At 46.8% G+C, this 15,243-nt stretch overlaps 1 protein-coding gene and 1 long non-coding RNA gene across 8 annotated transcripts in view; one reads left to right on the top strand and one right to left on the bottom strand.

The window, feature by feature from the left end:
- The window catches only part of LOC117164903 (uncharacterized), a 61,439-nt gene that overhangs the window by 10,810 nt on the left and 35,386 nt on the right, over nt 1–15,243 (bottom strand). For all 5 annotated transcript variants that reach the window (XM_033348342.2, XM_033348341.2, XM_076620350.1 and 2 more), the window contains 2 exons: nt 14,227–14,379; nt 13,854–13,970 (listed from right to left, as the gene is read on the bottom strand). In XM_033348342.2, the coding sequence (XP_033204233.2) occupies nt 13,854–13,970; nt 14,227–14,379 (270 nt within the window). The remainder of the gene's footprint in view (nt 1–13,853; nt 13,971–14,226; nt 14,380–15,243) is intronic.
- Nucleotides 10,489–14,188, top strand: LOC117164927 (uncharacterized). 3 transcript variants are annotated; one of them, XR_013058899.1, is made up of 3 exons: nt 10,532–11,744; nt 11,874–12,703; nt 12,779–14,188. It is a non-coding gene; the product is annotated as an uncharacterized LOC117164927 (long non-coding RNA). The 3 variants fall into 3 exon arrangements; XR_013058898.1 differs by having other exon boundaries at nt 10,533–12,703; nt 12,779–13,116; nt 13,759–14,188; XR_013058897.1 differs by having other exon boundaries at nt 10,489–12,703.

The following is a 15,243-nucleotide window of genomic DNA, read 5'->3' on the forward strand; positions in this document are numbered from 1 at the left end:
CTGCGTGACACACGCACGCGCACGCACGATCAGCGACGAACGATCAGAGAGAAAGATCCGTACCAACTGTTCGCCGTTGGCGAACTACTCGGGCCAGCCTGCGAGTTCCCGCTGGTTTATATAGAGTCCAACAGAGGATCGTCCCACGTCTCGGAGAGAGAAGAGAGGAGTGTTACTGATACACACGTGGACACCCGGGGAGAGAAGAGGGACATATCTAGCCGGGCTAAGGAAAAGCATAGGAAGAGCACAAGTAACCGGCGTCTAATTTACTAAATCCAAACGAGCAAAACGAATTCCTACCAAAAGTGTTCGCCACGGGCGAAATAAAGCCTATTTTTTTTTTTAAATCGACCGCCCTTCGGCGATGAGACTCGCGTGTCACGGTAGTTCGCGATCTGGAACGTGGTGATTTGAAAAGGCAGAGCGGCGAAGAAAACCGACTTTACGCCAGTTGAGAGATAATCACGAAAATTCCTGCAAAGAGGACAAGAGGAAAGTTGACCCACGTTTTATAAGAGTGTACGTATAAGCCCTCTTGACAGAGAGAAAGAAGGAGTGGGAGCGGAAGAGTTACAATGAAGCAGGAGAGGGAGTGGAAACCCGTCATGCACCACCTACGCGAGGACGGCGAAACCAGGAAGAGAAAGAGATGCACGAACTGTATACACCAGAAACGAAGAAAGCTGACGAGAGGAAGAGGAAGAGAAGGAAAAAGAGTGAAAGAGGAAAAATTGCGCGGATTATGGACAGGGAGGCTGTGACGCTCTGTACCTTCGGCGAGTCTCTTCTGTAGCGTTTTACCTAGGCGAAAGAAGCAAAGAAAAGGCAAGGGAATAAAGAGACGGTGGCACGCTGCATGTGCGAGCAAGCAAAGAAAACGCAGGCGAGTAACGAAGAGGCGAAAGATTCCAGTTTGATTCGTTAGATGAGAACGCGTGACGAGAAATCAGCACGAGTCTGAGAAGAAACAAAAATTCACGCCGCAAAACCACCGCGCATTTCTATTCTTAGATGATCGAAAGAGAAAGGAGCCGAGAGAGGAGCGGAACAGGAGCGAGAGAAGGGAAAAGGGAAGCAAACGGAGACGGGAAAGGCCGGTGTTAACAAGACAGAAGGGATACCACGACACCGTACGGTGAGTACGAGGGGTTATTCAGCGTGAATAGCGGCGAGAATTTTTGAGTCGGTTCCAAATTTCTAATGCTGCATGTATGACCTTTAGGCCGCGTTCGTCATGGTGTGAGTCAATTGGATTTTCGAGCTCGAATTAGCCCCGGCGCTATTCATCCGATTATGCTCATCGCTTCAACGCATTTTTCTTTAAAACGCGATATTTTTTACGCGATTGTATACTGCGAATCCTATCAATTGGATCTAGATCGCGATGCAATAACAGATTCGATAAGATTAAGGTAGCGATAACTTTTAATTTCAACGCGTACATAATCTCCGATAGCGATTTTCGAAGTCTTCGCGTATTATATCGAGCAGAGAAAGCCGGAATCGTTTTCGATAAGGGAAGGTTCTAAAGCTGATCGTTGGTGGCAGCATCGGCCGTGAAGCCAGCGTAGAATTATTCTTGTAGCAGGCAAGAAAGGAGGTAGGTTACCAACCGAGAGTTCTCGACGAGAAGCTTCAACCGAACACAGATGGAGACGTTCTTTCGCCAAGGGTGGAAACTGAGTTTTCGTTTACGACCAACGTATTAATTGACGTTAACGATGAAAAATATCGGTGCTGACTATACCGACTCTTCCGAGATCTCTTTTTTCGAAACGGCCAAAGAACGCTTACTTTTATGCATTTTTAACGTTACAACTCCGACAAAATAACGAAACGTGACGGTCTTCAAAGCTGTTTCGCTTTGATATTGTAACGAATCGTCCACGATCATTTTTGTCAAGGGTAGGACACAACAAGGCGATAAATTTCGTTTAAGGGAAATGCAACGACACTAGGCGACAAATATGTCGATTCCATGAACGGTATCAGCCTATAAATCACTATTATCGGCGTTCGAAATCAACATTTTCCGTATTTCTCTTACATTCTCGTTACTACGCTCCAACTCTGTTCATCATCGCACGCCGGCCGATGGTGTTAAAATTTCGCGATTTATAAATCAAAGTTTACCACTATTGGAAAAGACCAGGAAACAACGAGAAGCGTCTCACGAGAGCTATTGGCATTCAACCGACGAGTAGCGCTGCTCGAGAAGGCGCGAAAAATATTCGTTGCTCGTAAAGAGAATCGCGTGCATGTACCAAGAGCCGTAAGGAGCGGCAAACAAGTGTGGCACGGCGAGTTTACGCGAATCCCGTCAAAACAACGGTATCGTTTTAAAAGCGTTGGTTCGCTTCGGTTCCTGGAGGGAAGCCCCGTTGTTTCGTGCAACAGGAACAGAACGACGTCAACGCGATCGAGACAGCGACGGCCTCAACGCACGCTCTGAGAAGCACGCACGAGCTCTCGTACGCTCTCTTCACCCTTTGAAGAGGGTCGCGAAGCGCAACACGACCAGGATGCTACGTAGAGAGAGGTGGATATCGATTTTATCATTCGTGTACGCGGATTCAACCGCACGAAAGCCAGAAAATAAACTGGCATGGGGAGTGACCAATGATAATCATCGATCGTACAAAAGCAACTTTTTTCGTTTTGTATTGCGCATTGATTTCATACTAGTTACTGTAGTATAACGTCGAAGACAAACCACACAAAACTGTTCTATCTCGAAACACCCAGAGGGTGTTCGATCGAGAGGGAAACGATCGATCGATGGAAACGGACGGTAGATCGTATCGGTCTAAGGACGTAACGCATGGAATCTCAGTTACGACCAGCTTCCCGGAAATGTCATGGGTCGTGCATAATTGAAAACCGTTGCTACGCGGTTGACGAATCTCTCGATGATACGGTAACTACGGTAAACTACTCGATCTCCGATAAATATTTAAACACCTATTCATGGCTAGACTTCTCCCGAGAGCGTTGCATAGCTGGTTCGATCCAACCGAAGAAGAGGAAGTATATGCCTTTCGTTAACCCAATTGCGCGAACATAAATTAACACGCAATCGAGAATTCGATCTGTGACTTGATCGCGTCGACTACGCGCTAAACGGATTATTTTTCCTTCGCATGACCGACAAAGATCGCGTGTACTTACGTTGCCTTGTAAGCTGTTTTCGCGATTGCATCGATCAACGATGAAACCTGAACGGGATGAAGGTGAAAACGCGTTTATCTTGCGATCACGATGGACTATTGTCGTTTCAGACAGGTGTCAGCTTCGCCAGAGAACACGCAAGAATTCCATCGCAGGCGAATGATTTACGACCGCGAATTCGCGGAAATCCCCTTTCTTCCGTTGCTTTGGTATGCGAACACATTTGGAATATTTCGCATATCAGTAAGGGGCTTTCCTGTTAGAAATTTCGCTCGACGCTGATCGCAGTCTCTTCGAAATTATTTGAGCATGAAACGAAAATTGAAAAACTTAAACAACATCGGTATGGACAAGCAAGCACGAGGACCATGACTATTGCAGTTTCGTTAGAAGACATTCGTATGTTTCGCTGAGTAAAAGACATTAACGATGCAGCTTCACTGCATTAATTCGCGATAAATTTAATTTCCTACGATCTCGAGAATAAGAATCACCGATGATCTCTAAAGGCGAGACGATACTCCACAGAATTATCGCTTACTCGAATCATCGATGGCTGAGAAATTATTTCCTACACAAAGCGAAGGAGACTGCACTCGCGGGTCGGAAGCGAAAAAAGCTAGCCGCGATGGAAATAAAAAGGGTGCAAAGATAATGGATGGAAAAACTCGTTATTGGGTGTCTTCTCGTCGCAAAATGTACGGTCGCATCCTGTGGTTTCAAGACCCGGCTACCAACGACCGCAGACGAGAAATTTCACTTGGGAAATCACGCGATGCTATTTGCTACAGCCGATCTTAATTAAGAAGCAGACTTTTTAACGAAATAAAATGATCTATCCGTTCGTCTCTCGCGATTAATGACACACGATCGACGAATAGTAAACACTGAAATCATTTATACCTCGCGCACCAAATTATCGCGCGTACGCGCTGTCGTTTAAATAAATACGTTTCGATTAATTTTCAAACGGACGAAATACGACTAGTGTTTGAACGAAACGTTCGACTGTACTTTATAGTATAGCAGGGGAATGGAAGTTGGCAAGGCAACCACTTCCTTCCCTTTATCCTGGCGCTTATTCGATTTTCTCCTTCGAGGATCTGGAATTCAGCTATCAATAAAACACGCGCTTTCGTTCGGGCTTTCTCTGATCGTTCCAAAATCCGACCCGTCTTAGCCGTTTATATCGAGAGCTTTCCGAAAATCCGACTACCCACTTCGCTTCCGCCTCTTCCAATTTTACAAGATGTTACAAAATCTTTATTCCGTACAGAGTAACGGAATAAACGGACTTGGATATTAAAATGGTAAAATGCGTTTAACATTTTCGTGCTTTGGTGTTCTGCCAAAAATGACGGAAAGCGTGACGAACGTGGATACGGGTGGAACAGACAAAATTTCAATAAGGTATAATTAATTCTAATTAAAGTGGCAATTACCCGGACGCGGCGAAAGTTTCTTGTTCGTGTGCGAGAGCGGCACGAGTCTTTTGCCGGCAAGCCTGCTGAATGCGAAAAGCCCTGGTAGCCCCGTCGGTCGGCATGGCAACAGCTCCGCGCGTCCCGGCGTCGGGACGCTCGATACTAGACGACGACGATGACGACGCCCAAATCCGAAGGGGCGGAGAGGAACACCGGGCCACCGGCAACTCGTACAAATTCCACGCGATTCAGAATTTCCGATCGCGATTTACGCCGGATCGATCCGCGGATTTGCCCGCGGCAACACGACGCTAATTCTGCAAATTCAGACGAACTTGGTCCACGTGAAAAACCGTGAATCGTCTGTGAACCATAACTTTCAATCCTTCCGACAGATCCGTGGCAACAAGTCGCTGCGTCCTTGCTCCGCTTCGACTATCGGAGTGGTCTCGCTTATTGTCGAAAGGGAGAATCAATTGGAAGAGCAGAAGAAATGCGATGAATCTTGGGGGGAGCTAACGATTTTGCGGATTCTTTTTTCTCGCACAGCGACGACGCTTGCTCTTGTTCGATATATTTAGATTCATTTTTATCGCTGTCTCTCGATTCGCATTTTAACATGTTCGAATGCAAAGTGTGTCAGGTCTGATATCGAGACTTATAAATAAAGAAGCGGAAAGCCAACGACGAAAGGTCGTATTTGCCGCTCGTATTTTTAATACAATGGCATCTCGATGACGTCAAGTGATAACGAGGTTGAGATCTGTGCGCCGGAGGTCTTTCAACCGACACACTTTGGCAACTCGAACCAGCAACGGTGACACGGTATGATAGAAAAAGAGAGAGGGTACGTAATTCGAATATGGAACTGGCGTATCGGTGATCGCGGAACAACTCTACCGCATTTAGGAAATTAATTTTCTGCCGGTGTGCACGAGCGTACTGCGTTTATTTCCTCGTTTCATCCCTTTCGCGGCGTATTACCGGGTAAATTGAAGTGGACGAGAGGGTAAAATATCCAACCTCTTTCATAAAAATATGAGTTTTCCGGCCTATACGGTGCAACGTGCCACGCGCTAGTCTCGCCACTTTTTTTAGTTTCTTGCCGGGGGAAGTACTTGATTACCTTCGGCGGAGTAGCAAGCTTCTGCTTGCTCCGCCAGCTGCCTTCAATCGTTTCTTTTGCATTATGACCTTTCAGGAAGGAAGAGCTCCATTTCGTAGCAGAAGAACAAAATGGGTTGAGTTCAATCATAAGAAAGCCGGGTAGTAAGAGGAAAGAATCATGAAAAATTCGACGCATATTGCTTCCTTCAAAATTACCGGGCGTCATCTATTCGTTAACGCGTCGGTTTGTCGGTTAATAAGTAAAGCTCGTTTCTTCGCCACTTCGAGGAGTACCGAATTATCCAAGTTGACTCTCCAAGAAATTTTCCACGGCGAGTCACCGATATCGTTATCGATCACGGCACTTCACAGACAAGAAGAAAACTGTGAGTGCCAATATTTGTGAGACTTACCTCGAGATTACAGGCGAAGAACGTCACTATATTGGGACAACCCCCCTTCCCCATCGATTAAACGATGCCGAATATATTGCATACGGCACAATATCCGAACCACCTGCAGCATATCACGGGCCTTTGGGACGCACCGTAGAATCAGATTTATCGAAGAAAAGAGATCAAATTTTACATCGCCACTTTTGTGAGTTCTATTTGTTTATTTCCTTATCTAACCAAAAGCGACTCGGCGCAAGAGGTTCGTCAATCCGCAAACGGAAAAATCTACGAATCGATATTGACGAAACGAAGAATGGAAAAAAACGGTTCAGCGACAGCGACTGCCGCTTCGAGTAATCCGTTTAAGCCAAACAGCTTCCCGATGCTACTAGCTAGATATATTCAAGAGGAGAACGTTCAACAGTTTTGGCCACTCGCCAATGGTCGGCTCTGAGGTTGATTAGTTTGTAATTGCGCATTGTTTTCCGTTTCCCTGTCAGCGAAGTAAGACATCACGCGAGACAGACAAGAACAGCAGAGGTCCGTTGAACACGATCAACCTAAATACATAGAGTCGAGTATCGTGCTGAGATTCAATTTATGCCGTTTAATCGTGCGAGACAGTGTCCCGTTTAGGTTGAAACAACGAGAAGCCGGAGTAGACGAGAAGACGCTGGAGACGTTTCCTTTCTCTCGAGGAGAACACATCCTGACATTTAACTACACGACTGCACCGGCACATAAGCAGGCGCCATCGTTTCCCAAGGTTCAGACCAGGAAATCTATGGGGATTTGATCCGAGCGTGAACGATGGGAGAGACGGAAACTAACCCTTCAAACTCGTTCGTAGACTGCTTTGTAGTCGTAACGATAAAGAGAACCTGCTCTCCATCTTTCTGGCTACAGGTTTCAACTGAATTTAAATCGGGGACGACAGACAGGTCCGTTACGATCGAAAGACGATCGTTAAGAAGTTCCTTGGCTCGTTAACTTCCCACCTTTTGCGACTCGTTAGACGGCCCTTGAAATTTGATGGTGACTCGTGCACGTGCAAGCACGAAATCATCGGTTTATTCGCTCGGAGCGTGCTACTCGAGTACAATGAGGAAATGACGAAACCGTTTCGTTGCTCCTGTTCTCATGACTTCCGTTCGTGCCGAAGAGGAAAGTCGATTCGCGTAATCCATAGGTAAGAAGATTAAAAGTTCCGTTAGAACTCGAGCGGCAAACAGCGACTTTCCTTTTCAATTTTCTCAGACAAGTGAAGCGTTCGAAACGAGGCAGTCGACTACGGCTGTCGGTCGTGGCAGCCGAAGGTATTTGCCCTCGATACTTTTCAATCGGAGAATGGAAAAGTCCTCGACGTGGCGTATCGATTCGCGACCGACCGAGTATTTGCACCGACGGTCATCGAACCTCGAAAGGAAGCTCGCGAAATACAGCCACGCGCACGGTCTTGTCTTCTTTTCTCTACGAGTAGTCGCAGGTTTCGTGCTTTTTATTCGCGTTCCACCTGTCGCATTGTGCTCGAGCTAGCGCTAGCGGACGAACGCATGTCGCGAGACAAAATGCGATTGGCACTAGGAGCGAACGTCCTCTGTCTCGTTTTCTCTTTCTCCCTCGGTTTCCCATTGCCGGAACGAGGAACAGGATAGGAAGAGACCGAGTTGACCGAAGAAGATGGGACAAGACGGACGAGGCAAAAAAAGAGACGACAGCCGCGAGGCTTTCATCGTGGCGAATGAAAGTGGCTTTTCGAGGGACGCGCGCCAACCGAAGACAGATATTCGATTTTCACAGGGGAAGGGAAGAGACACCTGCCGAATTCCCACGTCATCCGACGAAACGCATCGTCGAACAAGAGCAAGGGATTCGTCGCATTCGTCGTGAGCTTTCGCTCAACGGAATTTCGCTCCGCTCGTTTCTACTGTACCTCGTTTTCGTTTGCTGCTATCTTCTTCTCTCTCCATCTGTCTCTCGGGAAATTTAGCACGGTCTTATTAACGATCTGCCGGCTTAATTGGCGATTTGCTTACGCGCAGGCTGCGATTAGGACTGCTTTCTGCAGAGACTCGAGGACTTGCGAAACGTTCAACGTCGAGAGAATTTGTTTTTCTCCCCCGGTAAAATTGCATTGATTCGGTGAGGAATTGAGCGGAACACACCGCCGCGACGATCGGCATCGAGTTTCTTGCGAATCTTTTGACACGGACTTTATACGGCCAATTAACTTTGCAACGATATTACGGAGCGTTCGTGGCCATTCGCTTGTTCGATTCGCGCGGTATCGCTCGATTAATGTTTTTCCCACCGATTTTCTCACCGTTAATTAATAAAGTTAGCCAACTTGTCACGACGGCGTTTACCCCCGCTGTTTTACGGCAGACGCGTACTCCATTTTCAAGACAATGACAATTTCGAGGAGCATTCGTTGAATCGTCGAGGAAAATTTACAGCGGCAGGAGATACGATAAAAATTACGGCGAACGGTGCACACAATTGTACAGAAAGATACGCAAGCGAGCACCGAATGGTCGTGGGATGAATTTCATCGGGCCCATTAGGAATGAAATCGAAGCCTGTAGAAACTACCGAGACGCCTTCCGCGGCGAATGAAACCGGTTTTTAACCGTCCGCCCGATCTTTAGCCACTGTTGCGCGCGCCGTATTCTCGGCACATCGACGGAACTGCACCATGCATGTACCGTTGCATGTGCAACTGCATCTGTGACATATTTTAAGACCACGAAGCCCGGCTGTATCTCGTCACTTGTCACATAAATTTGTACCATCCCGACACGTTACGACTGAGCTCTTTACTTCAAACAAATCGTCTCCTTTCTTGTCCAATCTCCCAACGATCCTGTCCAAATAATCCATTCGCGATACTCGCGCGTATTCGAATTTCGTTTCTCGTCGAACGATCAATGTCGTGCTTCTTTTCGTATCTACGCAGATCCGTGCTTTTTCGACGATGACACGGTACCGTGACGACATAGTAAAATCCAGCGTATTCGTGGCCGTGAAACGGATAGAACAAAAGAAACGGTGAAAATTTGTCTCGCCCCTTGGCTCGACACGCGTGGCTTGCCAAACTTTCTCTTTCTACTTCGTAGACTGTCCTTAACCCCTGCATACAGGTGTTTCTCTTTTTTCCAAGGTTTGAGTCACGCGAAGCGAAGCTACCGCCGCCGTGCCGTCGCCGTGCTGCCGCCGCGCCTCCGTCACGGCCAGACCACCTCCTGTATTCAGACCCGTTACACCCACCAGCGGTCGACCACCCAGTTACCCTCCTCTCGCCTATCGTGTCGTGTTAATTAATATCACTCCGCGCGTGCCAACTACACACCCCCTCCCTCTTCTCTTGCCCTTTTACCTCTTCCTGCAGACTTCCCAACTCTTTACGATAAAAGCCACGGGATATATGAACGTTCTCCGTGCTGGTGAACGAGTAAATTCGCAGCAGAGGGAGGAAGAGAAAGAGGGTAAAAGGACAAAGGACGAGAGTCACGGGCGCGACCACACCCCTTCCTTTCCTATAGTAGTCTTCTCTCCTGCTGCGCTTTGCGCGAGGGTGCATGCTTGGAAACAATGTGACGTTCGCGTAGGTGCGAAACCGGGAACACGAGAGACAGACAGAAAGACTCTCGAGCGCGATCCTCTTGGCTCTCTTCGCGGTCCTTCGCCAATCTCGATCTTCGCATCATCCACGGGAAACACTTCTCGCCTCCCTCGCCACTTCTTCAGACATCGAGCAGATTTTCTATTCGATCGTATATCTCTGAATCTCTCCCTATCCTCTAGATCGTGTATAGTTCAGTTGTATCGGCTACGCCATAATTCGATTTTACCCCACCTATCTAAAGCTATTGTGTTCTCGACTTTTGTACATTCGCCTCGTTCTTGGAATCCTAGGATATTCTGCGGGAATCGAAGACCTAGGAATGGATTTAAATTCCGCGAAAATCGGCGGGGGTGGTCGCCCATAAATCCGAATGGACAACGCATAACGTGGAAAATCGATCGTCGACCACCTTGCAGTTTGTATACGCCATTCTTCGTTCAGTACTGTTGCTAAAAAGTACTAAAGCGTGTACTCTACTACTCTACTCTATGGTACTCTGAGTGTTGTCGCATCAATCAGCGTCGTTATAGGATACTTCGATTTAGAATATCGTAATATAACCGGGACTATCATAAATCGCGATAAGATCGTATTTACGATATATTTGGGACCGGAAGCGTACGCGGCAGATAAGATTCGGCAAGGAGCTGATATGGATGATAAAACAGTTTCAAATATACGCACAGAAAAATAAGAGACACGGGTACGGTTCTGCGGTAATTGAAACGCTACTTACCCTCTGATCTACCGTTCCCTCCTACACGTGGGGCCTTGGCGTTACCAACTTGTTTACGATCGCATAAAACGTTCGCGAAGAAGCGAACACAGTCAGTACTAAGATCGGAATATCTACGATACCGGAGAGCCGATTACGCGAATTTATGTCGTCTCGCAAATTACGTCTCCGGACGAATAATAAATAAGCGTGTTCGTTATTTTTAAGGCAGACCTGTGCCTTTATCACGGTGTGACATTGCAACAGGAATAGAGATAGCGAGGAGTACACGAGCCATAGTTTAACAAGCTTCTTGCGAACAAACGAATCCTTCGCTATACAATTTACCGTGCTGACGTTTAATCTTAATATAAAATGGAGAGAACGATCGAGTGTAAGAAAAACGCCGGATTCAGAGTTATTTTACCTCGAGCATTGTTTGTCAACTTTGCCTCGCAGAACCAACAGACGCAAATCTGATCATCCGCACGACAACCGTTTATCTTTAACAGGCGACTTATCGAGCATTAGTCGACAACCTTTCTAACTATGAGTCTCAATACTTAAGTATCTACGTTGCAATGCAAACAAAGTCATTAAACCGAAACTATTTTCGCGACAAATAATACACAGTGGAGGTAAGCGTATCCGGGAAGTTTGGGCCATTGAACCGCGTTACTAGCGAGTACAATGAACGACAAGCATAGACGATCGTCGACCAGTCCCGTCCAGCCCCGTTACCGATTTCTCTGACAGATATGTCTCATTTCCCGTAGGAAATCGGGTCGATGCAGAAACAAGGCTGCTCGTTATAATTACCAGTTTCTTCAGCTGCGAAAACCGAGCTCAGGAATTTTTAATTACACAAATATAAAGGCACAAAATGTGCGAACAAAAATTGAGCGCGACTAAAGAGGACGTACGCGAGTAATTTGACGTCCCATAGGACGGTTGTTCGGAGAATACAAGCCCACCACTCCCATTCCGTGGTATGGAACCGTATGCCACGCCAGACTACACCGCGTGTAGTCGTGCTCGTCTGTAAAAAATCCGCACACGCAAATTCAAGCGGCGACGATGCACGTGCTCGGTCATACACCGGTGAAGAGGTCAGCCGTTAACTCCGATCGACCCGTCTTCCACGTAACGAATATGTACTCTCGGAGGCAACCAGTCGTGATAACGCGTGTAACGCCCCAACGATCCAACGTTTTAACGGAATCCATAGAAACGCAAAGATCAGAATACCACGAAGAAGTTACGTGGAACTGGTCCGCATGAAATACGGGATAACAAGGCGGAGAGCAGTAAGTCGTTGTTCGTGGTGGTGTCATAACGCGCTGTGCAATGACATCTCGCTATTACGAGGCATATTGCGCTACACACCACCACTTGTAATTCCTTAATGACTCGGAATGCCGGCTCTCTGTTCGAAGGGAGTGAAAGTCGCGGTTGAACGCGGCCCTCGCGATATACACCGAAAGAGAGAGAGAGAGAGAGAGAGACGCCGCCGCTGCCTCCAGCCTCGAAGACGAGAACACGACGATATCGCCAAGCCGTTTCTTCCCCGTGTGTATCTTTCTTCTTGGTGAACCGGGACACGTGTATGGCAACGTCTAACAAAGTCGATACGAGAGCATCCATCATCCTCCGAAAGACGTCTACAAAATGGTCTGATAAATAGTAACGTAACGTACGTCAACGAGCGCATTTATAACGTTTATCTGCCGGCTATCTGGTACCGTGTATCGATACTTCCTAATCGAATACAAAATTTCCAATCGGAAACCTTGCTGTCGTTTACGACCAGCCGACCATTCTTCGATCCGGTCAAGTCGATTTTACCAACGTAAGCCAGCAGAGAACGCTATGAACGACTTATTTTCTCGCATCAGGGCCGCGACAGTGGAGGCGACGAGGACGATTACGTGTTCTGGAAGGACACAAGAGGGGACAACGAGACACAAGGTAGAACGAAACAGAGAAGCAAGGAGGATAATTCAGTGACTTCGAAGCCGGTTTTCCATGGCAGCCTATCACGAAACTCGCGAGCAACGACGAACAAGAGGGATGAGTCACGGCTGCTCACTCTTCCCACTCTTTCCACCGTGTGGCGAGGTTGCAAAAAAAGAAAGAGTCTGCGAGCAGCAACACGAAAGACAGAGAACAGCCAGAAGATGAAGAAGGTGGTAAAGAAACGAGGAGATTAGCCCTGACGATCTCGAGGTTACGGTTCGCCTACGCGTGGCCAGCTCGACGACCTGAGGTACGACCGAGAAAAAGGAGATAGGTCAATCTCGCTACTTATTATAGATACTTTAGATAGATAATCTTATTACAGATATTTTACGATGGATTTATAACGGACGATGGCGAAACCAAGAGCATTTTGTCGAACAGACATTTTGCACGCGTTTCGTTTTTAGAATCGCTGCTGGAAATCTCAGACGTTGTTTAAACAGAACCGTACTCGATTACTTATCGAGTGTACGTCATGTTATCCGTGCTGCAACGTAGATCTCGATCGACGATAAAGCGAAGGATAAAGGGATTTTGCCGCGTCATAGAAGTCGACGCTTTAAGTTAACGAAGAAGCACTTAGATAGTACAATTAACAGAAGGTTTTCGATAGTCGTCGACCGGGGGAACCGAGCTATAAATATCCAAGCAGTAAAATCGGTACGTGGCTGAGTATTATAATTGACTTTGTTAACGCTGATCGTTCCACTATTCGTTTATCATTTTTTGTAAAATAAATCTTTGATAATCACGAAAGGTTCGAGATTTATTAGACGTCTCGAGGCCAATTAAACACCGGCCGAGTTTTCGATCCGTGACGGTTATCGCGTGGTCGTTCTCGATTATACCACTACATGCCGATTGCTTGAAATCGAAGAGAGCACAAATCACGCTCGAGCGAGCAGTGTCCTGCGTTACGCTAGTTTCACCGACGTTTCTGACTTCCTTTCTACGCCTGGAATCGGTCGACTAATCGATCGATCGATCGGTCAGAGCCAGGCTAAATTTTATTGTTTCACCTCCAGGTATTTTGCAACGTGTGTTCTGAATCAACCAGATACTGCTAGAAGCAACAGTTAAATTTCCGTTGCTTTGTTTCCGCCGAACAGATTATACATACACGCGTCGTCAATAATATCGTGCTCTATGTTTATTCGAACCTCGCTACCATGATGATAGCTATCAATCGCAAAGACAAATTTCGATCTGAATAACGCTTCCAGAATGCGCCTTTTTTTTTTTAAATGCGAGGTAACGTAATTAATAATTCTGTTATCTCTGTTATATTATCGATTCCGATAGTGGTTGCGATTCAGCGCGTTTACGTCGTCGCCTCGATTCTACAGGGACGCAAGAAAAGCGTACAAAGATCCGATAAGGTAAGATTCTTCACTCACCTCTGCAAGAGGCTCCTCCTTGGTGATGTCTCCATTCTTGGGCGCTTCTTCACGGGCAGGCTTGTTCTTGTCCTTCTTACTGAAGCTGATCGACCTGAAGGACCACTTTTTCTTCATCTATGAACGAGGAAACGGTATCGATAATGATCAAAGAACTCATTACGCGCAACTACGTGTCTTATTCTTCTAAGCTGCGTACACAATAGAATCTGTTCGGGCGATACACGCACGCGATGTATCGTCGACGAATCAATCTATCTGACTCTTCGAAGCTAGTCTTCCTTTATATATATACTTTACCGTGTAATAAATGGAGTTTCGTCTTCCGTATACCACCACGGATTATTACATATTCTAAGACAATCGACCTCACCTTTTCCTTCTTTTTGGTTTCCTTGTTGTCTGGAGAGGTGACAGTGTTGGGACTAGCTGGAGTGCCTTCTGTTGGTGTTGTGACCTCCGCCGTTTCCGCGGGAGATTCTCCAGCCGGCTCTTGCTTCGTTTCCTCGGCCTTTACTTCTTCCTGCTGAAACAACGAGGAAAAGGAAAGACTTGTTGAAAATCGACTCGAGAGATATCATCTGAAGGTACGAAATGTTGTGGTCCTTTAAATAGTCGAATCCAAAGGAGCAACTCGCAGGGATTCGAAAGTGAACGCAAGTAGCCTGTCGCCGACACGGCTCCATCCAGCCAATCGCATATTAACACAATCCCCGTGACAAAATTTGTGCTTGGGTGCTCGTAAAACCAGTAAAATCTGCATCGATATCGATCGGTGTGTGGTGAGGATTTGGAGCACGTGACAGCAGGTGCACCGGCGTTGCAGATTCTTGTAAAAGAATTACAGAGACCGTAGGCGACTCGATCGCCAATCGCGTCGATTCGCTTTACTTCGAATATATTGTACATAACACGGATCGTCGTAAATTCAACAGCAAGCAAGATCTCGAAGGGAAGACCGTATTTTTCTTTCACAGGCGATACGATACTCGAGCAAGTCGTTTCGTGCCGCGTGAATTGCTTTTATTATTCATAAATCGAAGTTCTTTCGTCGAATAAAAAAAGAGATATACAAAGACAAATGCGAAAAGAGGAGCGCGCGCACGCGCATTTTAAATCTAAGTAAACAAAGAGCAAGTCAGCGAAAAATTACCAGGTATGGCGTGGAAAAATACGACTTCGCGGTAAATCCATAAAAATTAGCGAGAGGCGTTGTTCTCGCGCATGGAATTTCGTCATTCGCCACGCTTACGCGAACCGCAGCCGCCCGATTACATCATCGCGTAGGGCGAATTTTACTACACCGTGTTCTCCAAAGCGATGCCGGGAGCTATCGAACGATCGGCGATCGAAGAAAACGATTTGTGTTTGCGCGTGCGAGAAGAACAGC

This window comes from Bombus vancouverensis, chromosome 8 (genome assembly GCF_051014615.1).
Source record: "Bombus vancouverensis nearcticus chromosome 8, iyBomVanc1_principal, whole genome shotgun sequence".
Lineage (NCBI taxonomy): Eukaryota > Metazoa > Arthropoda > Insecta > Hymenoptera > Apidae > Bombus > Bombus vancouverensis.